We start from the raw sequence: 27,696 nt of genomic DNA, 5'->3' as shown, positions 1-27,696 counted from the left end.
GCCAACAAATTAAAAAGAATACACCGATCAGCCATAACATTATGACCACCTGCCAAATAGTGTGTGGGTCCCCCTTTTGCTGCCAAAAGATCCCTGACCCGTCGAGGCATGGACTCCACTAGACCTCTGAAGGTGTGCTGTGGTATCTGGCACCAAGACGTTAGCAGCAGATCCTTTAAGTCCTGTAAGTTGCGAGGTGGGGACTCCCTGGATTGGACCTGTTTCTCCAGCACATCCCACAGATGCTCGATTGGATTGAGATCTGGGGAATTTGGAGGCCAAGTCAACACCTTGAACTCGTGTTCCTCAAAATTTTTCCTCAACCATTCCTGAACCATTTTTGCTTTGAGGCAGAGTGCATTATCTTGCTGAAAGAGACCAAAGCCATCAGGGAATACCATTGCCATGATATGGTGCATGTGGTCTGCAACAATGCTCAGGTAGGTACATGTCAAAGTAACATCCACATGAATGGCAGGTTTCCCAGCAGAACATTGCCCAAAGCATCACACTGCCTCCGCCAACTTGCCTTCTTCCCATAGTGCATCCTGGTGCCATGTGTTCTCCAGGTAAGTGACACGCACCCGGCCATCCACATGATGTCAAAGGAAACGTGATTCATCACACCAGGCCACATTCCATTGCTCTGTAGGGCTGCAGTTTTGGAGATGGTCTGACCCAGTTGTCTAGCCATCACAATGTGGCCCTTGTCAAAGCTGCTCAGGCCCTTACGCTTGCCCATTTTTCCTGCTTCTAACACATCAACTTTGAGGACAGAATATTGACTTGCTGCCTAATATATCCTACCCACTGACAGGTGCCATGATAACGAGATTATTAGTGTTATTCACTTCACCTGTCAGTGGTCATAATGTTATGACTGATCAGTATATATAAAGTGCAGTAGGTTATAATTCAGACCCCTTCACTTTGTCCACGTTTTGTCAGTTATAGACTTAATTTTCAATTGATTAAATACATTATTTTTACCATTAATCTACACACAATTGCCTATAATTTCTGGGGTTATTTGATGTAGAACAAAAGAGAAGGTTCTGATGACCGCTAGAGAGTGGCTTCATGACGGGTTTAGGAAGACAGGTCTTCACCCTAGACCTCTAGGCCTACTCATATCCAGTGGACCTAATACCTCCACCCCAATAATCATCTCATCTTTGTGCTTGATCGTGATGATAGAGATACTTGTGTAGCCGTAGTAGAGGGATGAGTGCATTTTCACATGCAAATGTGGCCTTTCCATTTATCCTCTCTTCAACCTCTCCTGGTTCATTCTTTTTCAGAGGCCTTGTGAGACTGGGACCATTTAGACCTCTGAATTTGGGGAGGGGGCATTGCAGCTGAGTGTTCTGCAGGTCTATTGTGAGAGATGTGTTGTCTCCAATGTGTGGTTACATTAGTGGGAGGTTACAAACCAGGCTTGGGGGCAACATGATCTTGGGTTGACAGTTTAATTCCCTCTTAATGTTGTTGTGACATTTTACGTTTCAGAAATTTTACAGGCACTCTTATCCAGAGGAACTTTAGGGTCCTGTCAACGTTTCCTGTGATATAGTTTATTATATATTATGTCATTGACCTTTGATTAGCCCTGTTTAGTCTACAAATGGTTTGTGTATGTAGAACTTGATTGAATTATGTAATGAGTAATGTGAATTACCTCTGGTATTGGCTATGTAAAGTTATAACATTTTATTACTTGCCTTGATGTACATTAAATACAATGTTGCTTTGAAGGCTTGAGTGTTTTGTTATTTCAATATCGTATTGCCTGGCCACAGTGACGTCGTACACAGCGCAACCATTTTGGTATTTATTCTAATGAACATGCGATATTGACCAATGGTAGCTGTAGTCAGATACCCATCCGCCAATCGGTAGACAACGCTGTGACTCACCAAATAAGGAGAGACAACTCCATAAAAGGAAACATTGTATCTCTTTATAAGGAGGAAAGTAGATCTTTCATTGTAATATTCGTCCACTTCAAGATTCTTTTTTTTCAAGAGACATGCTGATTGTGTGCAAATGCACGGCTGTAATACTGCTCTTGCATCATATTCGATTTAATAACTGCCGCGTTCGTGCGTTGAAGGCGTATACCGACGACATTTTACACATTTACGGAGTGAACTACATGACATGGCGGAGTAATAACAAATGCGCGCTTCGCTTTTTCCTTTTTGAGAAAGTGCCCGGAGTTTTGGAAATAGAGGAGGTTGAGACAAACTGAACCACGCTCAGGAGTCCTAAGGGTAGCATCAGTTTTGAAAGTTTGATTTCGTGGCTTCAAACAGAAGCGATTTTTGCCGCGGCCGCATATTTGCTGTTTGTTTACCTTTCTGTTGGTTGGGGTTGTATGAGTTGTGCTGTAATTTTACTAACGCGCGCTCCAGCAGTCGGCTGGCGATTTTAGAAACCGGTTCCTCTAAATAGAATGTTACCAAGCCAGGCTGGATCAGCACCATCGGGAAACGGGTCAGCGTCGGTCAGGGGTAGGCCTAACATAGGTCACGGTTCTGGGGTGATTGGGAGTGGGATTCACCCAGTCAGAGCTGGACAAACGGTAACTGGGGGCAGCGACAGCACCGGTGCGGTTGGGATGTTGGGGGGCAACGGTCCAGGAGTGGGTTCTAGAGGTGGGGCAAGACCAGGGAACGGAGCGGGACTGACCGCTCTACAGACTGCCGGCCAGGGAGGTATAGGTCTGAACACACACGGGGGCAGCCGGTACAACCCGGATAAAGAGTGTGTGCCAATGGGGTGCAGTGGATCGGACGCTGATTCGGACTCGGGGGATGATGACGAGCCGATGGGTTCAATAGGGGACAACCGAAGAGGTGTAAAGCGGGAGAGACTCGAGATGGAGGCTGCAGTGACAGGACATGAGGCTGGAATACCACAGGGTGGTTATGGTGTGGTCCCTGGAGGTGTTGCTGGCGCAAAACCAGGAAAGAAAACGCGTGGGCGTGTGAAGATCAAAATGGAATTTATCGACAACAAGTTGAGGCGATACACAACTTTTAGCAAGAGGAAAACTGGAATAATGAAGAAGGTGAGTTGTCACAGGGAACTGAGGGAAGATTCCAGCTGTGGCATATCACCACACGTGACAATCATGTGTTGTGGGACAACTCTGCGGTGTCCAGTATGAAGTGTCAGCTACTCATGCTGGATGTGTTTGGGGCATCATCACGTTTAGTAAAACGATCAAACCAGATGCACCAACTAAAGGTAGCCGGTACAACGGCCGATAATGTCATCATTATGTTGCCTTTGTTTGTACAATAACCTTTCCTTATGTAACTGAGTTACATTTTCTTTAACACGTGAACGGCCCATTCAACCCCAAATCCCACTGATTTTTGTAAAAAAATTAATTACATAACCTCATGTAATACGAATCCCATACCTGAAGTTTAAAGAACAAGTATCATGTCTGTCCTGGCACTGTGTGACTGAAAGTCACAACAGGCATGACTGGCTTTGTGCTTTAAATAGACTATGCTACTAGACTACATTAACTGGCACTCCTATTTCTGAACAAGACCGTATACACACACACACCTGTGTCTGGCATGGTTACTGTGGTGCTACACTTGATACATGAATTGTAAATTAATTTTCTGTGTGTATTTCAGTTACATTTTTTTTACAAATTGAAATAGTAGTTCCTGCTCTGTTTCTCACAGAGCCTTTTAATCTAGCCTGACTTCAGTACCTCAATGTATAGGGCAAAATGTTTTAAGGATCTGCAAACTAAGATTGGTAAATCACTGAACACTCACTGCTGTGGGTTACATCCACTATTACAGTCTTTGAGTAAACGCAGCTGTATATCTGTCCTGAAGTGTGACAGGCATAGACAGTTGACTAAACCCCAGAGACAGATTATCAGAGCGCCATGAGGAGACTAAACCGGCCACTGTACACTACTTTAATAAACATACGAAGCCTATGCCTCAAGTGTCCGTGTCTACACTACCCAAGAGCTAGCTGGACACTTTAGAGGTGTGATTGTGAATCAGAGGTACAGGGTTCAATCCAGAATGGGCCGATTCGTGATGAAGTGTTGCTTGCTAAATGAAGCGTTGTAATTTTTCTACGAAGGATGTCTCCTGTACCATTGCCGCTTTGTCAGATGAGGCTGATTGTTTCATTTCCTCAAACAACCCTCTGATCTTTTGGGTTTTACACCTCTGAGCATGAGCATATAGATCAGCATTGATGGCTGGTAATATTCTGCTGGATCCATAATGTCATTGGTTATACTACTTACCATAGACTGCAGGATTCTAGTATGTACATGGAATGAACCCTGTCAGTACCATCATGTTTAAGATAACAGATGAGGTTCAATGTAGAAACTATCGAAAGTCTGAAGTAGATTAGCATTTTGTTGAGGCAAAGCGGCAGCTGTAATATCAGTTGGAGAAATGCTACAAGTACAGGAAGTGTCTTTTTTATTTTAATTTTTTTACCTGTATAGTTGCAGTGCTTCTCATTTGCATTGTTTGATCTCTGAAACAGGGTTCTTACTGATGAGGAAGTCCTTTGCTTTCCTCCCATTGGCATCCTTCAGTGTTGTCGTGGAAACAGAGGGTTCTGTATTGTACAGAGTGATTGTTTTGTGCTTTTAATTGCGCTATGCCAAAGTATGCCTACATCTGTTACTCCGGTTTCAGATCGCCTTCTGGGCCACAGGGGTGTACAACCACAAGTAATAACTTGTGCAAATGTGTTTATTGAGAGTATTTGTAACTCCATTCCCCAGACTGGAGTCATTAAAAATTAATTTGTTTTATTAACCAGAGATAATCATTAGGAAGGTGAAGTAGCATTTCAATAAAAAAAAATCTGAAGTAACTTTTGTGTTGGAGTGCACCCTAACAACAACGAAATAGTGTGGGAATTTCCTGGTCATTAAAATGCAAATGCAGGTTGACTGCTGATTGGTTATGACATCATACTCTTGATGTATGGGATTATCAGAATGTGAACTTGATGAAAGTTTTACTGCGTGTTAATTCATTACTATATGTGTTGTGATGTGCATTTAGTTAGGTGAAGGAAGGGATGACTCCCTTGTTGCTTGATGGAGGGAATCTATTTTCATTGGTCCATTCCTCATCTCACAGCTCAAATACACCCTGAGTAAGTCTTCTATGGGCCTCTTTACTTCTGAATGATTTGCCTCTGTAGTATCACCGACTAGACTGAGTAGAACAAATGTACCTTGCTAGCTCTATCTGGATGTGTAGTACACAAGTCAGGGCTGTGTGATGGATGTAGTTCAGTGATCTGTTTCTGAAATGGATATGCAGGCTCATTCAAAGGGACTGTCTAGCCTTCACACTCTAGCTGGGCTTGTTTTACAACACCCAGGATTTGACTTCAGCTCAAGATTACCTCAGATTATCACATCCCTGAGGCTTAATCAATGGATACGCCTCATTCAAATCAAACTATCGGTCACATCCTTTGTTATCAGCCGTTTAATTGTGAACTGCTTGGCAACATTGATCAGTATGACTGTGAAAGTGGCTACAGTGCTAATTGGGTGAGCCTACGCATGGGCTAATTCAATGCAGCCACAGGCTCCTTACATGAAAGGCCATGGAGACCATGATTTTGCAAAGAGGGACTCTTCCATCTGGGATCCACACACTGGGGTCACTGTCCAAGCTTACAGACAGCACACGTTAAGCTGTACAAACTGGGCACTGCCTCAAGCACATTCCCACAGACACACAGCTAGAATAGTCGCATGCTAACTACCAGGTCAGGGATTACGACAGCCAGGAGGCCTAAAGCAAACAAGCTATTATGACAGATGATACCGAATGGAAATGAATGAATGTCCAGTCCCCTGTTTTCAACAGTATAGTTATAAATCCTTGACTATTGACCAAGCTGCACAGTAACTAAAGGTGACCTTTCACTGCATTTCACTATTGTAACAAGTCCACACCTGTTGAAACAAAGCAAATGACAAGTACAGTTTGATTTGACGTACCTGGGAAGGTTGACAGCTAGACATTACCACTATGGTGAGTTACATTTGACAAGATTTATTGTCGAATGGTACCCAATGGAGTACTCATAGAAATGGCACTATAGTCTAATAGACCCAATTAGTTTTCATAGGCTACTTAATGTAGCTCAAGAAAGGATTGTTGGTTGTGTGTTCAATAGCCATCTTCTAGTCCCAGCGGTTAGCTATGTTATCAGTGAAAGTCATTTGTATTTGCTAAGGTGAAGGTGAGAGTATTGCGCCTACTCTCAGTCTCTCCCTCCCTAAAAGAAAGTGTGTGTGTGTGTGTGTGTGTGTGTGTGTGTGTGTGTGTGTGTGTAATGAATGACAAGGCGGAAGAGCTCAGGTTTCACAGCCACCTCTGCCTGTGAGAGTCATTGCTCGTGTCCTCCATTTAGCCCAGCATGGCTAACACTCCCACTCAATTCCCCCTCTCAGAATCCAGATCCGTCTGGCAAGGGGATGCAATCAGTCTCAATATATCACAATGTCTATTCTTGGACCCTTATCTCATGTTATCTTAGCAAGTTAGTTTGGGTATATATACGTCACCGTTCTCCACGGAGGCATTTCTTGGCCACTTGGTAGCAGTTCTAACCCATTGTTCTGTGGGTCATTTACTCAGGGAACTCTGTTTTCCTTCAATCCCATTCGGTCATGTCTGCAATTCACATATTGGTTTAGGTAAGGAAACAATCTACCGTTGTTTGGATAGGTTTTCAAACATTTTCAGTTATTAAGCTGACGTTCCACCACGTTCTTATCCTGTTTATTTTGGCAGTGGCCCTTCGGGACTGGCGTTGACGTTTACACTGAAACCGATAAGGACGTAGATGATGTTGACGCTGAAGCCGATTGGTAATTTGTTACCAATGTTGAGGCGGATTCTATAACTGATACGGATGTTGACAATGCCCTCCCCCCTCCTCCCTAAATCCTGTTGCAGGCCTATGAGCTCTCCACGTTGACAGGGACCCAGGTTCTGCTTCTGGTGGCTAGCGAGACGGGCCACGTCTACACGTTTGCCACACGCAAGCTCCAGCCCATGATCACCAGCGAGACGGGCAAGGCCCTCATCCAGACGTGCCTCAACTCCCCAGACTCCCCGCCCCGCAATGACCCGTCCACCGACCAGCGCATGAGCGCCACGGGATTCGAAGAGACAGACCTCACCTACCAGGTGTCTGAGTCCGAGAGCCTTGGAGAGACCAAGGTAAGTTCTGCCGCTGCTCTTCACCTCAAGGACCAGGGCTGTGTTCATTGGGCACTGAGAGGAACCAAATCAGGGAGGGACTACATGAACTTGACCAATAAAGCGATGTTCTTTTGTGGGGAAAAAACTTGCAACAGTTGGTGTGTCCTAATGAATACAACCCAGAACAAATTTGCTTTGGAACAGAAACGGAACACATCTGCATGTTCTGCTCATTACACTTGACCTTTGAGTCAATTTAGCAATGGCCGCTTATCCACATTGAACCGGTAATGTATTATGTTACCCTTAATTTTCTGTGAACCGTTGATAGTTTCAATTCTAATACAGTCATTTCAGCAGCTTATTCTCCCCAGATAAAGCACCAGTGAATTACAAAACAGATGCTCTGTCAAATCCCCACTGGAATGGGCCAGCCAAGCACAGCTGGGCAAAATTCAACTAGTTCATCAGTGGTTGAAAACAGTGGTTTCAGTGAAAGTAAATGTTTTACATTCGGGAAACGCTCAGTTTACCTCAGCATAACCGGTATGTTTAGAGTGTAGAACAGATTTTTTTCACAGGTTTTAAACCTCTTGTGTATCTTTTTCTTTTTTTACTTGAGTTGACCTTTTTTGGTTGGTTGCTCAGAGTTTGGTTTGGTTGTTTAGTGAATTATATTTAATTTGCACATACTGCCTTCATCAGTAAGGCATTTTCATGTCTTGCTCTATGATGCATTATACTTAAAAAGCGTCCAGTTCTTTTAATCTTTACATGAGAAAAGTATTTCTTAATACTTTTGTCAGTGGAGGGTTTTTTGGTTCAAGAGAACCTCAATGTAATTACTCGAAAGTGCTGTGATATGCCCAAAACTGGTTTAGTAAAGGAGAACTTGATGTGTAGAAATTGCATTGTCCTGAAGCAGTTTGGAAAGTGTCTTTCAAGTCAGATGTGCTTCATCCCACTGCTTCTGCCTTCACAGATGTGTGAAAGCCTGCCGGATGTCATCCACCGGCCGCTACATTTAGGGACACCCCGTCTTAGAGGGTTGCGTCCAGGCCTACATGGTCGTTAAACATTGTCACAAGCTGCTTTGCTTCTACCTTGAGGCCAGCGAACAACCTTTTGGGTTGTTAAGTCCTCCTAATGCCTGCTTCACTCATTGATAAAAATGGGATTCTGCCTCCATGTCCATATATGGTATGGTTTCCCTGCATGCTCTCTTGGCTGAGGCCCCTCACATTCCTTATAAGCTGCAGCTGTCTTTTGGAGTCCAGCAATTGTATTATAATTTCTTCTTTTTTTTTCTTTTTTTTTTATCCTGGTGTTCGTTTATGTACATTTGAATGAGGTTGGAGGCTCGGATAGGGGTGTATTTTAGAAGACGGGGGAATGGGAACTTGCGGTGCCATGTGGCTCACTTAGTCGGGCTCTTTCAGTTCCAGCGTTTGTGGGATCCATTCCCACTGGGGAAACCAGGAAGGAATAAAGTGTGGCTTTACTACTGTAAAGTTTTAGATAAGAGGATCCGCTAAATGACTGGTGTTAAATTAAAATGAAAAGTTTGGCTGATATCTGTTTCTTTTGATGTTACTTTTCGAGTTCATCAGTGATGCCTTCAGGCAGGAACTTTGTCCTGGTGCGGTTGTCTGTCTATGGGGCGAGGGAGAGAGTTTTATGTATGGTTTGTCATTTATGTCGGGGATCAACACTTGTGTGGTAAGACTATAATATGCATATCAGCTATAACGCTAGTTGTTTTCCATAACGGTTGTGATTGGGACTGGTGGAGACTGATCCTGGATCTGTGCCCCCCCCCCCCCCCCCCGCCTGGGCTGCTAACAGTGTTGTAGTTGTAATTATGGTTTTGTTTGTTCCCAGTGCTCGTTAGTGCAGACGGCGTTTCCTCCCACCCACTCTTGTTGCCTTCTCCACAGAGCTGCCACACCAAAGGCACTGCTAGGCCAGAGAACACCAAGCAGGCTTTTTCACGCCGTTTTCCGCTGATCAATTAGGTCTGCATGCGTACTTGTCTTAGACGTCCCCAGAAATAATTGCGCCCCCCGGGAATGAATAGAACTGCTCTCGTTATTTGATTCATTTGCAGCTAAATTTTCTTTGAGTCGTCCTCCACTGCAACAGTGACGCAGTTGGAATGCAATAGTCCAGGCCATGGAAAACGCTGTTTTCTCTCCATTTCCAGTGACACCAGACACAAGGTGAACTATGGCAACAGTGTCTGTCAGGCTGGGAGCTGTAGCGGCGTGTGAAGACTGAGAACCATTGAGATAACGGAAAGTTAATTTACCCAGATATGCAGCCTTATCACAAGGCTACTCCTAAATGGGGTGTCTGGTGAAAAGGAGAGGGAGACACAGGGAGAGGGGAAAGAGTCTGAGACACATTTAGTGACAGCGGAGCGGAGGTGGGAGCAATGGGTGTATCCCCCCCCCCCCCCATCCTCTTCACAGCGAGCAAGTGGACAGGTCAGCTGCCATTGGCTGCACCTCCTCCACTTGGGCTGCCTTGCCTTTTTTAGCAGTCCCAAATGGAGCCGTGAATTCCATGTTGCTGGCAGGGTGACAGAGCACGAGATGGGAGCCAGCAAATGGGAGACAGACAGCCACCAGGGAGGTTGTAGCTGGCTACAGTAGACCCCTCCAAGCAGAGGGAGGGCTGGACCGGGGGGCGAGCCGCCACTCTGGATTTATTTAACCTCCAGTGAGTACAGAATCATCTCACAAACCACCTATAGACCCAGCCTCCCCTGTCAGCTCATCCATCATTAGAACAACTCTTTCCAGTTGAAAATATTTGTAACTTCTGTTTTATAGAAGAAGGCCAACGATACATGTGTGCTCTCCTGCTCTAGTGGGGTCAAATTGTCAGGGGGGTCAAAGTTGTTCCACTGTGGAGCTAAGTTTTTCGTTTTTTTTCCTTTCAATGGTGTCCGATTTTAAGAATTAGAAAACCAGGTGAGCGAAGCTCCGAACTAATCAGTAAACGTAATTTCTAAAGTAGAAAAGAGGAGTGAACCTGACGACAATCCACCCTCTATCCATAGGGCCCCTGTGCATCGTTATTTTCAGTGGAGGAGCTAGACTGACGTGTTATAGCCCAGAGAGACCCACAGAGTCTGTTTCTTTGCACCCAAAGAAAGACATTTGCTTATCATTTGTTAGAACCTGTCACTGCACCATTATATTAAGTGGCATGTTTCTCCACATCAGTTTTGCTCATTTTGAAGCCTCCGTTTCATTGGAGATGCCTGAGGGGAGGATGTGGGATCCAGTAGTAACCAAGGTCTGAGGTCCTGTGGAGAAAGGACGGTGCAAGAGAGGTGTTAGTCAAAGCCAGAGGAACGTTGGTTCTACACCCATAATAGATTTAACAGGATCTAGGTCAAAGGAACTGGAGCAGGCTTTCTGAAAAGTTTAAAATCTTGTAGAGGAATGTCTGGAATCTATAGGACCTATGTCCAGACAGAAGGAATAGCTTGAATGCGCTGGGGTAGACTTGATTAATGTGAAGGGCTATAGTTCAGTTTTAGTTTTCCTCCAGGCAAGAACCTGACACAGTTTAAAATCAGTATGTTTGAAGGATCAAATCCAGACTTGTTGAAGTTAAGAAACATTGGTGTGCACTGCCTTTGAACAGAGTAATTTGGATGGGGTAGCCAGGAAAGCAGTGACCAATCACATTAGAGCCCATCTGAATAGGCAAAACACAAATTAATGGTGTTAAAAAGATCCAGATTGAGGTTGATAGAGGTTAATGCCAGCCAGGTTAAACTGATAGCATTGTTTTACTGACTTCTATTTAATTCTGTGGCACATTTCTAGGATAGTTCCCTCTGAGACAAAGTACAGTGGCAAAAGATTATGTTGCATCATGTTGATACTTGTCTTACAAAATGGTTGGCTGACCTTTAGTAAATAATGTACAGTCTATTGAAAATTGTTTCATATTTATTTAAATACCTTTCTGTATATTTAGATACTTAAAATTTGACCCAACCAACCAAATTTGAAACTTACTTAATATACTCTTTAAAAAGGTAGGGTTTCATGTATTTATTGGAGAAAATTGGCAGAGATTTGGGTTCCACAGTTGGAACTAATCCAGACATACCATCACCTGTGTGTGAGGGAAGGAAGTTCTCTACAAATGTTGTAGAGCATGAACCTGATGCCTCCATAAGGTTAGAGTTAGCTTAAATGTTTGCGAAGAATGACTGGGTGTTGTCAAGAGCCAAAGTCCTTTGCACTTTGGTAGCGGGAAAAAGTGGAGCTGTCAACCGTGATCGGTCTTGCAGCATTTAGGCCTTTTCCCGGAGGAAGAGCCGCATCGTCTTGTTAAGGGTGAGCTTGAGGCTATGGGCCGAAATCCATGAAGAAACGTCTTCCAGGCATGAAATGTCACCATTTGGGAGGGGGAAGGATACAAATATTTTGTCATCTGCATAGCAGTGATGGGAGCGGCCATGTGTGAATATGATGGAAAGTAGAGAATAGGGCCTAGAAAATGGCCCTGTTGGACACGGGTAGTGAAAGCCTGCAAAGGAGTTACAGATCCTCCCCACATCACCTGATAGGAGTGGCTCGCCAGGTAGGATACAGTCTAAGAGCCTGAGACACCCAGCATTGAGAGGGTAGAGAAGAGGATCTGAAGGTTTGGAAGTTCCAATATATTTAAGTACCAATGCATTACTTTTTTTTTTTTTTTTTGATTTGAGCGAATACTCTCTGTATATATACAAATATATATATTAATATAAATATTTGTTTATTTTTTCTGCAGTTCTGGCTGAGATGGATTGGCGATTCGGTTGTGTGATAGACTAGTCCTCTGGTCCAGGTGGTCTTTTTGTATGTTATGCTGCAGTACATCGTTCTACAGAAACAGGAGATAAGACTAAGACGAGGGATACTTCGAGCACCACAACTAAAGCAGGATATTTTCAGGTTTCACCACCTCACCACCAACCGGTTGGACCAAAGGGCTGCAACGTTTGTACAGGCTGTGGCCTGCCATTCTTAACGCTGGCCGGCCTGTCGCCTCCCGTCCTGTCTCAGCTGGCGTCGAAAGGGTTAACTCCCCTCCCCGGGGTGCTCGGGTTTCCGACCCTTGCCGCCAGCTGTCTACTGGCCCCTCAGCTGTCCATCCCCCCACCCACGTCCTGCATGTCCCCTGTCCCAAACGGGGCCCGCGTGGCCTTCAGACGCTCCCTCCCTTTCACCCTCTGGTCTGTCCGGCAAATACCTGGTCCTCAGGGCTCAACACCATGTCACACTCCTTTTTATCCTGGACTAAAACAGTTCTGGTTAAAGATATCTCTTTTCAGTATGATATGATCAACCCTAAAAAATGGAGACACTGTCTTCTCTCACTCCTGCCACACACACACACACACACACACACCTATGTAGAAGCAGCATAGCACAGCTCTAACCCACAACCCCTCCACCATGCTGTTTAACTAGAGAGGAAAAGGACCTTGGACTAGTAACACTCACTCTTGCTTTCTCTCCTGCTTTACCTGCAGGCTTTCTGTAGCTTCCTTCTGCCATTAACCAGGAATAATAAATGTTTTCATTAAGACAGAATTACGTCTAGTCGTGGCCAATACTCAAACTGTGTGTGTTGGTATGTAGGTATTCTCAGTAACAGATGTGATTTATTGAGCCTCTGCAATTATTGTTTGTCATATGCAATACTTGCCTGCGCGTGTGTGCGTGCGTGTGTGTGTGTGTGCGCGTGTGTGTGTGCGCGTGTGTGCGTGTGTGTGTGTGTGTGTATGCCTCAGTTGTCTTGCTTGCTTGCAGATATGTATCTGTGTTACAGCGGAGGGACTTATCAGTGAGCCCTCAGTAGTCCACGTTGCATTCAGTACCTCTCACCCACTCAATCAGTCACATATTAAGAAAACCAATAGGGGTGTTTGGCTTTGGCTGCATAGATCCAAACTTTTCACTACGTGCGTACTTCTCACTATTAGGCCCTACTCTCAGTCATTTACAGATTGAGTTGGGACTTGAAGTTTTTGTCTCTCGTGGAACAAGTCTGCATGTAAACCGAGAGAATCTGTCTGGACTAAATGAGATGCATATGTCAGGATGAAGGTAGCAAATAGTGTTTTAATGTTTTATTATTATTTATTATTGACAAATGACGTGTGTGTCTTTGTCTTTTGAATTTCATAGATGGGGCATATATTTGGTCTGTAACTTGCAAACAGAGAACTAATTGTTTTGGTTCTGCTCCATTTTGTAGTGTCTGCTCTTAACATGTACTGTATGGACCCAGAACATTGAAATGTAATTTTGTTTCTGTTCAGGGTTAAAAGAGATTTTCTTCCTTTTTCTTTGGTTTCATCTGTGTTTTCATATAAACACTTGTGTTATCAAGAACAAAAAAACATTGAGCTTTTAGTCTGGCCAGTCTCCTCTAACCTTTCTCATTAACAAGGGTTGTTCACACAGCACTTTCACTCACTCATCTTTTTTGTTTTGTCTGTAATCCCGAGACTATAGTTTGAGAAAAACCTAAGGTGTCTGCTGTTTTGTGATGCTAGAACCACCATGTCTGGCACCAACAATCATACTATTGTCCAAGGTGATAATCACGTTCTCCCCCACTCTGTTTGGTCAAACAACTATATCTCTTGACTGTGTCTGCATGCTTTATATATATATTGAGTTGTTGCCCCATTATACATTTTTTGGCTATTTACGTTATGAGCAGGTATACCCGATAAAGTCATAACGAACTGCGATTTGTACATTCTCTGTTGAGTTTGTTATTCAGTCGAGGACTACTAGTTCCAGCCTAATCAGAGTCCATCCAACAAGTTCCTCTTCATTTTACCAGTCGTGACAAGCTAGGATCTCTGAAACCAAGCCATACATTGAGAGTTTGAGTGCGTGTGCCTGCGTAGGGTGTACATGCTGTTCTCTCCTAACTCTCTTGGCAGCCCACTCGCAAATCACTACTGTACACCCTCGCATACAGTTGGTATGTTGCTGTTTTGTTATTATGGTACCACAACTCCTCAAGTTACCCAGTGTTGTGTCTGCTTTTCGCCATGTCTGTAACCCATGTAGTTGGTTTGGTGTGGTTCTACCTCAATGTCTTCATGAGGGTGGATGAAAGCATTTAGGCTCTGTTAAAACATGCCCGTCAGTTGTTTACAGGGATGCAATGTCTGCGAGGCCAGTTGTCATGGTAACTCATCAAAATACATGGGCAGAGCACTTTTATTCCTGAGAATTTTGACTATAGTGGTGATTTGTGTGTGACACGGCAGTTTCATCTGCTGGTATTCGTTTACAGCATTGGTTCATTCTGTGGCATTGGTGTCCAATAGGCCTAAGTGAAGTTAAGTTGGGGTGTTCCAAATCTCTCTCTACCGTTGACTCAAAAGTGTCTATTCGAAATCGTTTACTTCCTAAATACAATTTACCTGAATTGGATTAGTGCTTCCAGTATATAAAGGTAATTGTGCCCTAAACTTTTTTTGAATGACATTCTGTAGATTCAATTTTCAGGTGTGTAGCTTATCCTCAATTGAAAGTTCATAGATGGATTTTTTGTTTTTAAATGTGTGTTTAAAAAAGATAAACAACCCATATCTTCAAAGATGGTTCCACAAGGTTTTAAAATATGAATGTTAATTTGAAGTTTTTTATGAGATTTATTTCTATATAAGAATGAATTCATAACGGCACAGAATAGGTACAGTGTAATGTTCAGGTTTCAGTTAAAGTGGTTGCCTGGCTTTAGAGGTGCCTTTGCATATAAAGTTATTTCTGGTCTGGATGTGAATACTGGACCAGACAATGTCCAGCTGTCACCCCTTCCAATGCCCTCCCCAGCAGCCTGGGCCAGTCACTCTACTCTGACATTAATTGAATTGACCTCTCACTCCTGGTGCTTATTCATCATCAAATATAGTTTGAATTGTGGTCCCTGGTGGCTCTGGTAAATGTGGTGGCAGAGTTGTGGGTTTGATTCCCACGGAGGAACGGTACGGAAAATGGTATTCACTCCCTGTGAGTCGCTGTGGATAGAAGAGTCTCAAATACTTATTCTTGAATTCTAAGGGGCTAGCAGTGTTTCTTTCCTTTCTGGGAACTGTACAGGAGTAGTCTCCATCCAATAACACACATTGCAGCTCTACTAAAAGGAAGACTTGCAGGACCAAGCTGTCCTTGGGAAAGGCCACTCTCGTTGAAACACAAGCAGCATGGTCCCGCTGCCCATTAAATCCAGTAGGTGTACTTGTACAAAGCTGCATGGCTACAGAAACAGCTGATCTTGCTCTATGGGCCTGTCCGTCCACCCGTCTCTTTTGTTGACGGGACACTTCTGTGGTGAAAATGCCCACTATTGATCTGCCAGGCCTAAGTCACTGGGAATCTATGAGGATCGTTTTTCTCATGATGCCCTTCTTGTCTTTTGCCCTTCATTCATCCTTGGAAATACCATGCATGTTCTGTTTTACAGCACCAATACAATCCACTGTCCGAGACGAATAAATGCTTTTCTGCTCACTCAGGAAACACCTTAGTATATGTGGTGGCCGAGTTGTACAAAATACAGCTTGTTTGGTGAACTACCATTCTAGGAATCTATCATCACATGAAATACCAGTTCCCTTAATGTACTTTATTGATTGACTGACTGATTGATCAATTTTAGTTGACATTTATAAAATCCATGAATAATGATGTTACCTATGGCAACACGTACACATCACCAACTATCCAGGATATAAACACCAAGTCTAAAGGCTGGTTTCCATTGTGGTCGTGAGGGACATGATATATTGAGAAGTGATTCCCACACACACTAATCCTTAGGACATTTCTTTGACTCATTTAACATGCTGGGTTGTTCCAGTCAGTGAATTCAGTCAGTAAATTGCAGTCCCCCCTCACACCAATAAACAGAGACCATATTTTGGCACTGCCTCATAAGAAACACTTAAAAACCAGATCTCTGCACAGTCAGGATAAAGGCAATTTCCTGTTTATTAGGTGCTTTGGATCACATAAGGGCTCATAATACATTTAAGATGACATTGATCCTGAGTGTGCAGAGATCCTTTTCTCATTTCTGTTACGGCTTGTTGTCTTCTGCTCCTCTGCTACAGTCAGGTGTGGGACTGGGTCTTTTTTCATGACGTTACGTGGACAGCCCCCGCTAATTGCTGCTTCCCCCTCCCCAGGAGCAGCTAAAGCCTGCGTTCACAGTGGCCAACCTCCCTGGCACCCCCAGTACCCACTCGCCCACGGCCCCCGCCGCCCTCACCACCTCCACCACCATGCAGGTGAGCAGCGGGGCCTCCTTTCCCATCACCAACTACTTGGCGCCCGTCTCGGCCAGCAGCAACGCCAACGGCACCGTCCTGAAGACTGCCGGCAGCTCCGGGGGTCAGGTCATGCAGCTGCCCAGTGGCTTCACCTTCATGTCAGGTACCTATAGCCAAACTGGCCTCTATGCTACGCTGTACTTAATTATGCTATTATTTACCATGGCCGATATTCCGCGGTCAACAGCTTGTCTAAGCCACGACCCTCCGCAGTTTGCAGGGATACAGCCCTTAACCTTTGTATATTGGCAATATACCACATCATTATTGCTTATCGGGATTCAAACCACCCAGTTTGTAAGAGATTATATGGCACGGTTATGGCATACCGGTTTAGTTGTGTTGGTATCTAGTTTGCAGTAAGACATCTTGAATGGGTTTTGGTATATTACCAATGTCACAGTTAAATGTATTTGTTATACTTGTGGTACAAGGTCTCATACAAACGTACCTGGTTTATTATGAGCTGCAGTTTACTCTGAAACACAGACAATGCTCTTACAATGGTGCTGGACGTAACATGAGATCTAACAGTTGGCAAATCAGTTTGGTCTTATTGGGTATTTAAATAGTAATTAATAATCATTTTTAAATAGTGGTTAAATTGGAAATTATTTAAATGCTTTAAAAGGAATTTAAACTATTTAAAAAGCTCCATTGTACAAACTGCTTAAAAATGTGTTATTTAAGCATTTCTGTGGAGGATGCTGTTTATTTCCTGGCATTTTTTGTGCTTTTGTGATTGAGACCAAGGAGAGAGATTTCTGCTGAATAGAGCAGTGGGCTGGTTTCAACCCCATGCTGCTGAGGTGCACCAAGTCAGTGGCTTAGACCAGTGGACCTCCTAGTCCACCAGAATACTTCAATAAGCGTTTATTTGAACCCAGTTCTGGTTTTGTCGACCTCCATTTGAATGTGAATGATGTCGCTGTGGCCCTGGAGGTGGTTCATGGCAGCAGACTGCCTTGAATCTCCACTTCAGCTCTACATTAGGCCAGGTTTTACATTTGCAGGAAGCCCTCTCATCCTTATTACAAAGCCTCTCCATCTGTGGGCTCCTTCCTTTGATTTCCATTGTATGAGAAGAATAATTAGAAAGCCCAACACAATGGCCACTGTGAAGGGAGCTGCCGTACTCCGCCCTGTAATTAGTAATGAATATTCAACGAAGATTGGGTTGTTCGTGTGATAATTGTGTACTAATTCACAGAGCCCCAGCTCTGACAGGGTTGAGGAGCCAGACATGCTCTTTGTGACAGTATATGCTATCTGGTTCTGTGGAGACCCCACCAAACCATAAGGAATATTGGGTTTTAATGTTTTGGGATTTATGTTTTATAAGCTGCCTGGTGTGAGGAAAGCCTCTTAGATTCTCTTGTATTTGCATTGCAAAGGATTTCTTTTATTACTCTCTCTGAAATACTGAGTTAGTTTAGAGTTGGAACTAGGCAGTGTCCACTGGTGATGATGTAAGGCATGAAATAGTCACTGCTATTATAACCTTATAAACTGATCCCTGACCACCTTTTAAAGGAAACTGATGTCATGTTGTGGAGCACTCACAGAACGCCGCTGTTGCCTGGGCGACGCCCGTAGCTTGTCCCACGACAGACGAAGCGGCGCAGGGACTTGGTTGGGTTGCGGAGGTGGCTGACCTCCCGCTCCCCATCTCCCTCCCATCATGACAGCACAATGAAGGGCAGCTTGGGAGCACCTCTGTCCCTCCTCTCTCTCCGTTTCTCTCTTTCTGCCTCTTCTTTCTTTCCTCTTCTGCGCTTGCATCACCTGTCTGGCACATGACAGCAGTGGCAGGTGGAATAACACAATCCTCCTTCAGCCCCCCCCCCCCCCCCAAAAAAAAAAGGCAACTGTCTGTGGGCCATGTGACGATGTGGCTATACAAATCCCCCTTCTCTCTCTCTCTTTCCCCCCCATTCTCCCCCCTGCAGCAGGCACTGCCCTTCCCCCTGGCACCCCCACCATTCCGCTCAGCCAGCTACACCAGCACTCGCTGGCCATCCAGGGACAGCAGGGACAGCAGCTCAGCGCCTCACAGTTGGCACAGCAAGGCCAGCAGGCCGTCTTCCGCTTCCCCGCTGCCGTCGCCCTAGGTCAGTCTGTCCGTCGGCCTGTTCGGGCAGTAAAGCGGTACTAGCCTGCCGGCCGGCCGGTCTGTCAGTGCCAGACGTCTTCACTTTCACCGCAGCATAAAATGACAAAACGCGACCAAGGCTCGTTCATAGTAAATATGGGCTGGGGGGTGGCTCCTATCTGGATGGGGATTGGCAGGCTTCCATGAGGAACAAGTCATTCTATTTTAGATGCCATTTTTAGTGGGATGATGAGAGAGCTGGTGTACTGTGGGCTTTGTGAAATACACGTGACGTGCTTGGGAGGAATTGGGTACCGATTTCCAAAAAGGACGAGTTCGTTAACTGTTGCGGATATTGTCATGGTCTCATTTGTGCTCTGGAGAAAAGACACCTGCCTGTCTCTCTGCCTGCCTGCCTCTCTGCCTGCCTGCCTGCCTGTCCCTCTGACTGCCTTTCTCTGCATGTCTGTCTGCAGCAAGTTGGGATGTATTAAGGGATAACCATCATAATACAGGCATGATGTGACGAGGTGGATGAAACCATGTCCCGTTTCTAGAGAAGGTTGCAGTATTGGTCCCACGTCTCAGTGCTCTGGCAGAACGTTGTCCAGCCCAGGTGAACAAGCTGTTGTTTTCTGTATCGCCTGTCGTCCAGGGGGAGGGATGACCCAGCAGCTGCAGGCCATCCATGTTCAGCCCACCACGCACGCCAACGACAGCAGCTCTGAGATCTCCCAGACCTCAACTGTCTCCACCGGTAACCCTCCTCTGTGTAGTGCCTGTCCGTCTTTGTCTTTCAATCCAGATGTAACCCATATGAATTTCCCTCATCGGCTAAGATTAAATGAATAGAACAGGCATTCCCGTTAGAAACAACATTTTGTACATTCTATCCACTGTATTTCTGAGAATGTAGCCCTTTCCGATATGGGCGGAGTCCAGGTAGATAACTAGTGAGTCTTTGTCCTGGGTGTGAGTGATGTGCTTGTATCTTCTGTGTAACTGGAGTCTAACACATTTAGGTGAACTACATTTAAACAGTAATTGGCTTTATCCTTGATGATACAGTGTAGGGTTGCACGATATTGGAAATAACTGACAAATAACTGCAATATTTAGTTTTTCTGCGATATATATATTGCGATATGAAAAAATACAGGATGTCTTCACCAGAGGACTTGGAAAAGCTCTATTTGAGAATATTTTATTATTCTAGAATGATTGGGGTGATATGGTAGGGAACTGCATCTTCATGGAAAATAAAAACTTTGGGTAGTTTAATTTATTATATTAATTAATACACTGTTTAGTTGACCATGGTTCTATTGTATTCATGTAATACTCTTCTATCAATTCAGGCTAAAGTCAATGATCTAACATGTTATGATATTAATAATGCATGTTGCTTACCCTCAAATAAAGGGGCTCATTTGTGAATGAAGAGGTGTGGTGTCTGTAAGGGACCCAGGAGATTACAGGAGGCTTCATCTCAGCACTCCAACCAGGTTAAAACAAATACATACCAAATAACTTAACATGATTAAGAAATACCAACACAGAACCATTGTATTTCACAAACTTTAGTTTTTAAAATAAACTTTTCTTAGCAACAGTGCCAAAGGAAAACCGTGTCGATCATCATGGCTAGACAAATGCCGATTAAACTTTTCAACTGTATAAAATCTGGTTTCTTTCTAAACAGAGTACCTAGTAAAATAAATACATTTTTCTCACAACTGTAGAATAATATAATAAATACTATTCAAACATAATAACTTGACTTTAAGCATGTATACGTTGCTCACTCAAACTTGAAGGTTTTTGGCCAAGAATACCAGTCTATTCGCAATTACAGATGTTCCTCTTTGTCTATGAAAGGTGTTAGCAGGTAGTTGTTTAATTCTGCTTCCACAGCATCCTTGTGGGTCAGAGAGTAATCACCCTTTGCTGCAGCTCCACTCTGTTTAAAGAAACTTCCAAAGGACTTCTTGGCTTTCTTTGCCTGGGACGTATCAGCCACTTCAGGCTCCAATTCAGTGCTGCTGCTTGACGTCACCTCCTGGCATTCCATCGTTTCTGATGCCACTCTGGCCTTGACTTGGGGCTTCTTGTCTTCACTGATGAAGTCCATCTTGAACCAGGGGTCCAAACAAGAAGCCGTATCTAGCAGCTCCTGAGTAGCTTCATCTCTATATTTCTCGTTGATGTAGTGCAACATCAGTTTTCAAGGTCTTGGTCAAGTCTGTCTCCCTCTTGTATTAGCAGCATTGAAGAGGTGAAGAACTGGCTTCACATATGAGACACTAAAATAGTCGTTGTTAGTTGTTGCTGTATAATATTCCACTTGTGACCGCTCTGTTTCAACTTGTGTATTGCATTTCTTGTACAACTTTGGGATGGCAACTTCAGAAAAATAGCATGATGACATTACATACCGCTTGAAAAATTGCGTGATGACATTACATACCGCTTGTCAAGAGACTGGATCGTGTTTTTAAAACCCTCTTTGGCAACCGTGTTAATTGGTACCATGTCTTTGGTGACGTGAAATGTTATTGAATCTGTGATTTCTCTCGACCGTTTGGAACCTTTCTCGTATGGTGTACTAATGGCAAATGCATCCAATTTTTTTTTGCTTTGGACAGCATTGAGATGCTTTGCACTCATCATACGAAGATTTGTGATGCCGCCTTAAATGATCGAACAAATTGGTCGTGTTGCCTCGTGTTGTGGCAAAGATTGCAAGGCACTCTCGACAAAGTACCTGTTTTTGGTCAACATCATCCTGTCTGTAGCCAAAATATTTCCATGTAATTGATGATGCATTTCTTTTTGCAACAAAATTCCTCCATTTCGGTCTTTTTCCAAGTTCCTCGCTCATCATTTCATCACACACAAGCAGAGCCTGTCAATGAACCGTGTTTAAAATAATAATAATAAACTCTGTATCCAATAACCCCTAAATCAGAGTAAATTACCTTCTATCAGACATAATGCTAGTTTAACATAAAAAAAAAATATATATATATATATATACTCACCTAAAGGATTATTAGGAACACCTGTTCAATTTCTCATTAATGCAATTATCTAATCAACCAATCACATGGCAGTTGCTTCAATGCATAGGGGTGTGGTCCTGGTCAAGACAATCTCCTGAACTCCAAACTGAATGTCAGAATGGGAAAGAAAGGTGATTTAAGCAATTTTGAGCATGGCATGGTTGTCCAAAATTGGACAGTTGAAGACTGGAAGAATGTTATCTGGTCTGATGAGTCTCCATTTCTGCTGAGACATTCAGATGGTAGAGTCAGAATTTGGCGTAAACAGAATGAGAACATGGATCCATCATGCCTTTTTACCACTGTGCAGGCTGGTGGTGGTGGTGTAATGGTGTGGGGGATTTTTTCTTGGCACACTTTAGGCCCCTTAGTGCCAATTGGGCATCTTTTAAATGCCACAGCCTACCTGAGCATTGTTTCTGACCATGTCCATCCCTTTATGACCACCATGTACCCATCCTCTGATGGCTACTTCCAGCAGGATAATGCACCGTGTCACAAAGCTTGAATCATTTCAAATTGGTTTCTTGAACATGACAATGAGTTCACTGTACTGAAATGGCCCCCACAGTCACCAGATCTCAACCCAATAGAGCATCTTTGGGATGTGGTGGAACGGGAGCTTCGTGCCCTGGATGTGCATCCCACAAATCTCCATCAACTGCAAGATGCTATCCTATCAATATGGGCCAACATTTCTAAAGAATGCTTTCAGCACCTTGTTGAATCAATGCCACGTAGAATTAAGGCAGTTCTGAAGGCAAAAGGGGGTCAAACACAGTATTAGTATGGTGTTCCTAATAATCCTTTAGGTGAGTTTGTGTGTATGTAAATATATAGGAGTAGACCGATTATATGTTTACCTTAATAAATCACACGTTTTGCGTTGTGACTATTGTGGATGCGTACATCTGAAACGATATATCGTGCAGCCCTAACACAGTGCCATCTGCTAGGCAATGTTTCATAAACTCAAGTCACTTACTTACACCCCCCCCCCCCCCAGCGACCATTGTCACGTCGTCGGCGCCCACGTCCATGGCGGGTCACATGATGTACACCAGCCCCCACACGGTGATGTACGCGTCCACGCCAACGCTGGCTGACGGTGGCCTGGCCGTTCTCAACGCCTTCTCCCAGGGTGCCTCTGCCATGCAGGTGTCCCACGGTCCGGGCCAGGACACAGGTGAGACCACGCTAGACTACAGTAGGCTTCGCTGGGACACAGGTGAGGCTCCGTCGGCTGTGGGTGAATGTGGAAACCGGGGGAGGGGTGTTGGGGATGTATGAATCAGACCCGGCTTCATGTAGGAGTCATTTGCCTTTTAATATTTTCCGGCTGCAATGCAAGCTCAATCAAATGCTTAAATAACTGTTTGAAACCAGGTCTGGGGTAAATACATGTACGGAAAGGAAGTTGACTGGCTAGTGTTTGAAGTGGGTTTGGTTCAGCCTGTACAGCATGCACACAGTTTCTGGACTTGTCTGTTAAATGTTCATCCAAATGAAATTTCTGATTTGGACGTGTCTCTCTGGCCAGGTGCTATTCCTCAGGTATTCCTCACGGCGCCACCCGGAACCATGCAGATCCCGGTGTCGGCAGTGCAACTCCACCCAGTACGGCAAGACCTCCATTTTACAAGTGAAACCCTCATATTCTCTCTGCAAGCAGCATGCCACTGACCTGCACTAACACACCCGAGCACCGTCCTTCACTGTGGAAGGGAAGGCTTTGCCCCGCCCCCCTCCGGGTTTCTGTATGTAGATTGCATGGTGTTCAGATATTCAGACAACACCAGTGACACAATGGAAGCACAGGCGTCGGCCAACCCAAGTACTGCATGGAAGATGGATGACATCCATGTTGTCGTTCCTGTTTTTCTAACAGAATGCCATGCAAGATTGAAAAGTTTTTTGTTTTTTTTATCCATTAATAGCTTGTGTGTGATTTGATTTGAAGAGCAGAATGTTAAACTGGTGTTTCAGAGAACCATAGCTACAGTTACACTAAACGTGGAATTTCACGAGGCTTTTTTATGCAATTGAGATTATTGAAATTAATCAATTTTGTGTAAATGGTGATGCTCCTAGACATTAGGCTTGGGATCAATACCATTCAAATTCCATTCAATTCAGGAATAATGCAAAACATCTTCAGTGCAGAAATGAGAATTTGTTTTACACTCTGAATGTTGTGGTGTTGAAATAGAATTGATCCTGAACCTTTACATTAGGAAGAAGTATTGTCTGTAGACTAAAGATGAACAGCAAGCATGCTAGCAGTTCTCCCACCGGCTTCCAGTCAGAGCAGCTAGGCAGCTGCTTCCTTCACACTGATAAGTCTTCATCAAATGTCCCGGGATCACTAGATGTTTCAACATCTGTTGTAGCCTTGAACAGGCACACCTGATTCATTATTGGCTGGGGTTCCCTGAAGAGAGCGCTGTATATTTCTTTAAACTGAGGCCGTAATAGTAAACATGAGTTCATCATACTTGGGAGAAGTGGACCATGTTATTTTTTTGGGGCGGAGGGGGGGGGGGGGGGGGGGGGGGACAAAAACCCAAACTATCCCTTATAAGGCAAAGTGGAGCATTCAGCTGAGCATAGAAAGTTCTGTTCTCTCCGTCACTCTCACTGTCTTCCATTAGTCAAGGGTGCCACATGCTGATGTGCATAACTGTGTTGCAGATGGTGATTGGTCAGCAGTCGAGCGGCAGCAGCAGTAACCTCACGGAGCTGCAGGTGGTCAACCTGGACTCGGCGCAGAACACTAAGACCAACTGAAAGACGGGGACACGGGCGCACTGAGGCCCGGGGGAATCCGGCCAGACAGACTGACACGTATTTATTGCTGCCTTGCCACGGCGTTTCATTTCAGACCTCGTGTCTTGCGCTTCACAGTACGACAATGTGCAACGCGCACACCCACAGACTGTGCGGTGAGTCGTCTCGTACGTGAGTAGATGTTTGAAAATATGTATGCATTCGTTCACTAAACATAGGAAGGAATTGACGTATTCACTACATCCTTCTTTTGGATCCCCTTTTTCTATAGGGTGGTGTTTTTTCTTGCGTGCTATACGTTTTTAGGGTCTGTAATTGCCGGTTGCACATGACGCAGGTACCGCAGCTTCACGTCAGCCAAAGAGACAGTCACTTGTCTGGATGTTTGCGCGTGTGCTTGTGCACGGGCATACGTGTGTATGTGTGCAAATGTGGGATTTATAAACGGACGGGGTAGTGGAGGACATGAGGTTAATGATTTGGAAATGTACATATTATTTTTCATTTTTTATTGAATCAAATTGTATTTTTAGCCTGTTTGTGCAATGGCAGTTGTTTCTATGTCGTTTTGTATATATATGCAGATATATTGCATATAGAAGGAATTATTTACACACTATGTATGTAAATGAATGTAATATACATACATATTATGTTGATTTATGATTTATACATATGCAGATGTTCATTCTTGGACAATTTATTCTTGACAAGTCAGAGCAAAGACGCTGAATATTGGTTGACATTTTTTCCATTTTGAAAATGTATTCTGAAACACCCACGAACCGAGCTTTCCAATCAGTAAAGCTAAACTTGAAACGGGCATGGAAAAAATGTATATTGGGAAAGGGTGGCCAATTAATTTCTAGAGTGATCCACAATGACCACTTGCTAATTCACCCCTTTGCCTTGCCAGTCACAGTTCTGAAGATCTGGCCACTGCAAGCTACTGTTTCATTTAATCAGTGCATTTGTGATCAGGTCACTGGTAAACTAATGCCAGGATTAAACACTGAATTTGTCAATTGTTTTTCTGCTATTATCAAGTATATAGACTTGAGGCAAGTTGACTTGGACTGAAGACAAAATGTTCCTGATTTGGGCGCAGTTTTGTCTGACAAAATTAAATTGGTGGTGTGGTGGATGTGTTCGCAGGTGAAAGGAGACATTATTTAGATGAACATCAGTTGGCTGGGGTACAACGGTGGCAAATAAGGCTTGTCTGTATAGCCTGAGTCCCTAATAATGGGACACGGTACCACAAGGGTATCTGAAGGGAAACTGAATGTACCCCTGGCATTACCATTGGTACACACAGCTGTGTTCCAAATGGGTGATTACTTGCATACTGTGGGCAGGACTGAAATAAACCGAAATCTGTATGGAGCATACTCTTAATTCCCTGACACACCTTTTCTTTTCCTGTTAATTTTGATAATCTCAGATTTTGTCAGGACAGAGTTTGACCAAAACATCACTATTTACACTAGTCAATTTTGATTCATTTTTTTTGCAGGAAAGTGATGAGGTTTTGTAAAAGAGCAATGGGCCAGATTCAAACCCACACCAAAACCAATTTTGACACTAGAATACACTTGATTTATCTATACTGCAAAAATATTGGTTTTCGGATTCAGCTGTGTTATTGGCCTTAAAGTAACATGTTTTATGTTAGGTCTATATGGTCTGAACTCTGGCTCCACCTTAAAGGATCTAGGCTATACACTTTCATGTTATTCTACAAAGGATTTAACACCTTCAACCACACCTGGGTTCTATCATTTAAAATTGTTTAAATACTTGAAGCATTTTCATAAGTCTGTCTGGAGCGCTAATTAGGTGGCCTTTTGGGACTTTTCATTTCCATAAGCAAACTCATTCAAGCGCAATTATTTGAACCCAGGTCTGCTTGTATAATGGTTCATCACTGTTGCCTCTGAATTATTTAAACATTAAACAGGCATTTTGTTAGGATTCTTCTTGCTGTCTTCATGAAGAATAGTGAGGTTGTACTTTGAAACTAAACTGTTTACTGTCAACCCCCAAAAAGTATTAAAGTAAGCCCTTGTGTCCATGGAGAGTGTCACTGCAGTATTTATTTAAAGATAAGGGCATATCTGACCCAGTTAATATTCCCTTGGGTTTACCCAGGTGAATTGGGTGTAGTGAGACAGTGCAATTTTCTTTCTACACCACAGTGCCTCCTGTTCATGTTTATTTTCACAAATGGAATTTAAATGTCTTTATTCTGTAAACATTTCAAATAGCCTTTGCCCTTGTTGTAGATTAAAACGTGTGTTATTTTTCCCCATCCCAGGAATGTTTCGACAGTTGAGAAAAATATTGGGGGGGTGGGGTGGTATGGACTAAGCTGACATTACACAGCGCAAGTAGGGTCATGCAATGCTTTAATTTGTTTTTGTTAATTTAGTTTGTGAATTTGCAATCAAAGGCCAGGATTCAATCCGATCACATTTGTAGATAATGCAGCATTTAAAAACAATGTTCTTTATGTTTTGGGGGCATTTATCCTATTATGTGGTAGAGAAAGTAGTAGGAGAGTGCACTGAAATAGACAAAATGTATAGGAGCAATAGCTTGGGAAAAAAGGTCAACATAACACTTACATTTGGAATGAATGCCAAATATTATGAGTAATATATACACAGTATCTCACAAAAGTGAGTACACACCTCACATTTTTGTAAATATTTGATTATCTTTTCATGTGACAACACTGAAGAAATGACACTTTTCTACAATGTAAAGTAGTGAGTGTACAGCTTGAACAGTGTACATTTGCTGTCCCTTCCAAATAACTCAACACACAGCCATTAATGTCTTAACCGCTGGCAACAAATCTGAAAATGTCCAAATTGGGCCCAGTAGGAAGTCACTTCTAAAGATGATGCACAAGAAAGCTTGCAAACAGTTTGCTGAAGACAAGGACATGGATTACTGGAACCATGTCCTGTGGTCTGATGGGACCAAGATAAACGTATTTGGTTCAGATGGTGTCGAGCGTGTGTGGCGGCAACCAGGTGAAGAGTACAAAGACAAGTGTTTAGCCTACAGTCAAGCCTGGTGGTGGGAGGGTCATGGTCTGGGGCTGCTAACGCCACTGGGGAGCTACAT

General features: G+C 43.7%; 1 protein-coding gene across 7 annotated transcripts; it reads left to right on the top strand.

Annotated features, from left to right (window-relative positions):
- The first annotated feature begins 1,957 nt into the window (after window positions 1-1,957).
- LOC105010673 (serum response factor) lies at window positions 1,958-27,291 on the top strand. 7 transcript variants are annotated; one of them, XM_010870159.5, is made up of 8 exons: window positions 1,958-3,073; window positions 6,999-7,265; window positions 16,477-16,723; window positions 18,570-18,731; window positions 19,368-19,469; window positions 22,781-23,002; window positions 23,315-23,416; window positions 24,466-27,291. In XM_010870159.5, the coding sequence occupies exons 1-8, from the start codon at window positions 2,456-2,458 to the stop codon at window positions 24,501-24,503; spliced, it is 1,758 nt and encodes a 585-aa protein (XP_010868461.1). In that variant the 5' UTR covers window positions 1,958-2,455; the 3' UTR covers window positions 24,504-27,291. The 7 variants fall into 7 exon arrangements, with proteins under 7 accessions (XP_010868461.1, XP_034148674.1, XP_034148673.1 ...); XM_010870160.5 differs by having other exon boundaries at window positions 1,959-3,073; window positions 22,781-22,960; window positions 23,315-23,391; XM_010870156.5 differs by having other exon boundaries at window positions 1,959-3,073; window positions 23,315-23,391.
- The last annotated feature ends 405 nt before the right edge of the window (window positions 27,292-27,696 follow it).

This window comes from Esox lucius, chromosome 6 (genome assembly GCF_011004845.1).
Source record: "Esox lucius isolate fEsoLuc1 chromosome 6, fEsoLuc1.pri, whole genome shotgun sequence".
NCBI classification, from domain to species: domain Eukaryota; kingdom Metazoa; phylum Chordata; class Actinopteri; order Esociformes; family Esocidae; genus Esox; species Esox lucius.
This window is presented reverse-complemented; position numbering and strand designations above follow the sequence as displayed.

What these genes read in the sequence shown, in the direction of transcription:
- LOC105010673 (XM_010870156.5), top strand. Translation starts at nt 2,456, where the DNA reads ATGTTACCAAGCCAGGCTGGATCAGCACCATCGGGAAACGGGTCAGCG. An exon ending in AAACTGGAATAATGAAGAAG is followed by an intron (nt 3,074 to 6,998) that starts GTGAGTTGTCAC and finishes ATCCTGTTGCAG; the next exon opens with GCCTATGAGCTCTCCACGTT. An exon ending in TAGGCTTCGCTGGGACACAG is followed by an intron (nt 23,003 to 23,314) that starts GTGAGGCTCCGT and finishes CTCTCTGGCCAG; the next exon opens with GTGCTATTCCTCAGGTATTC.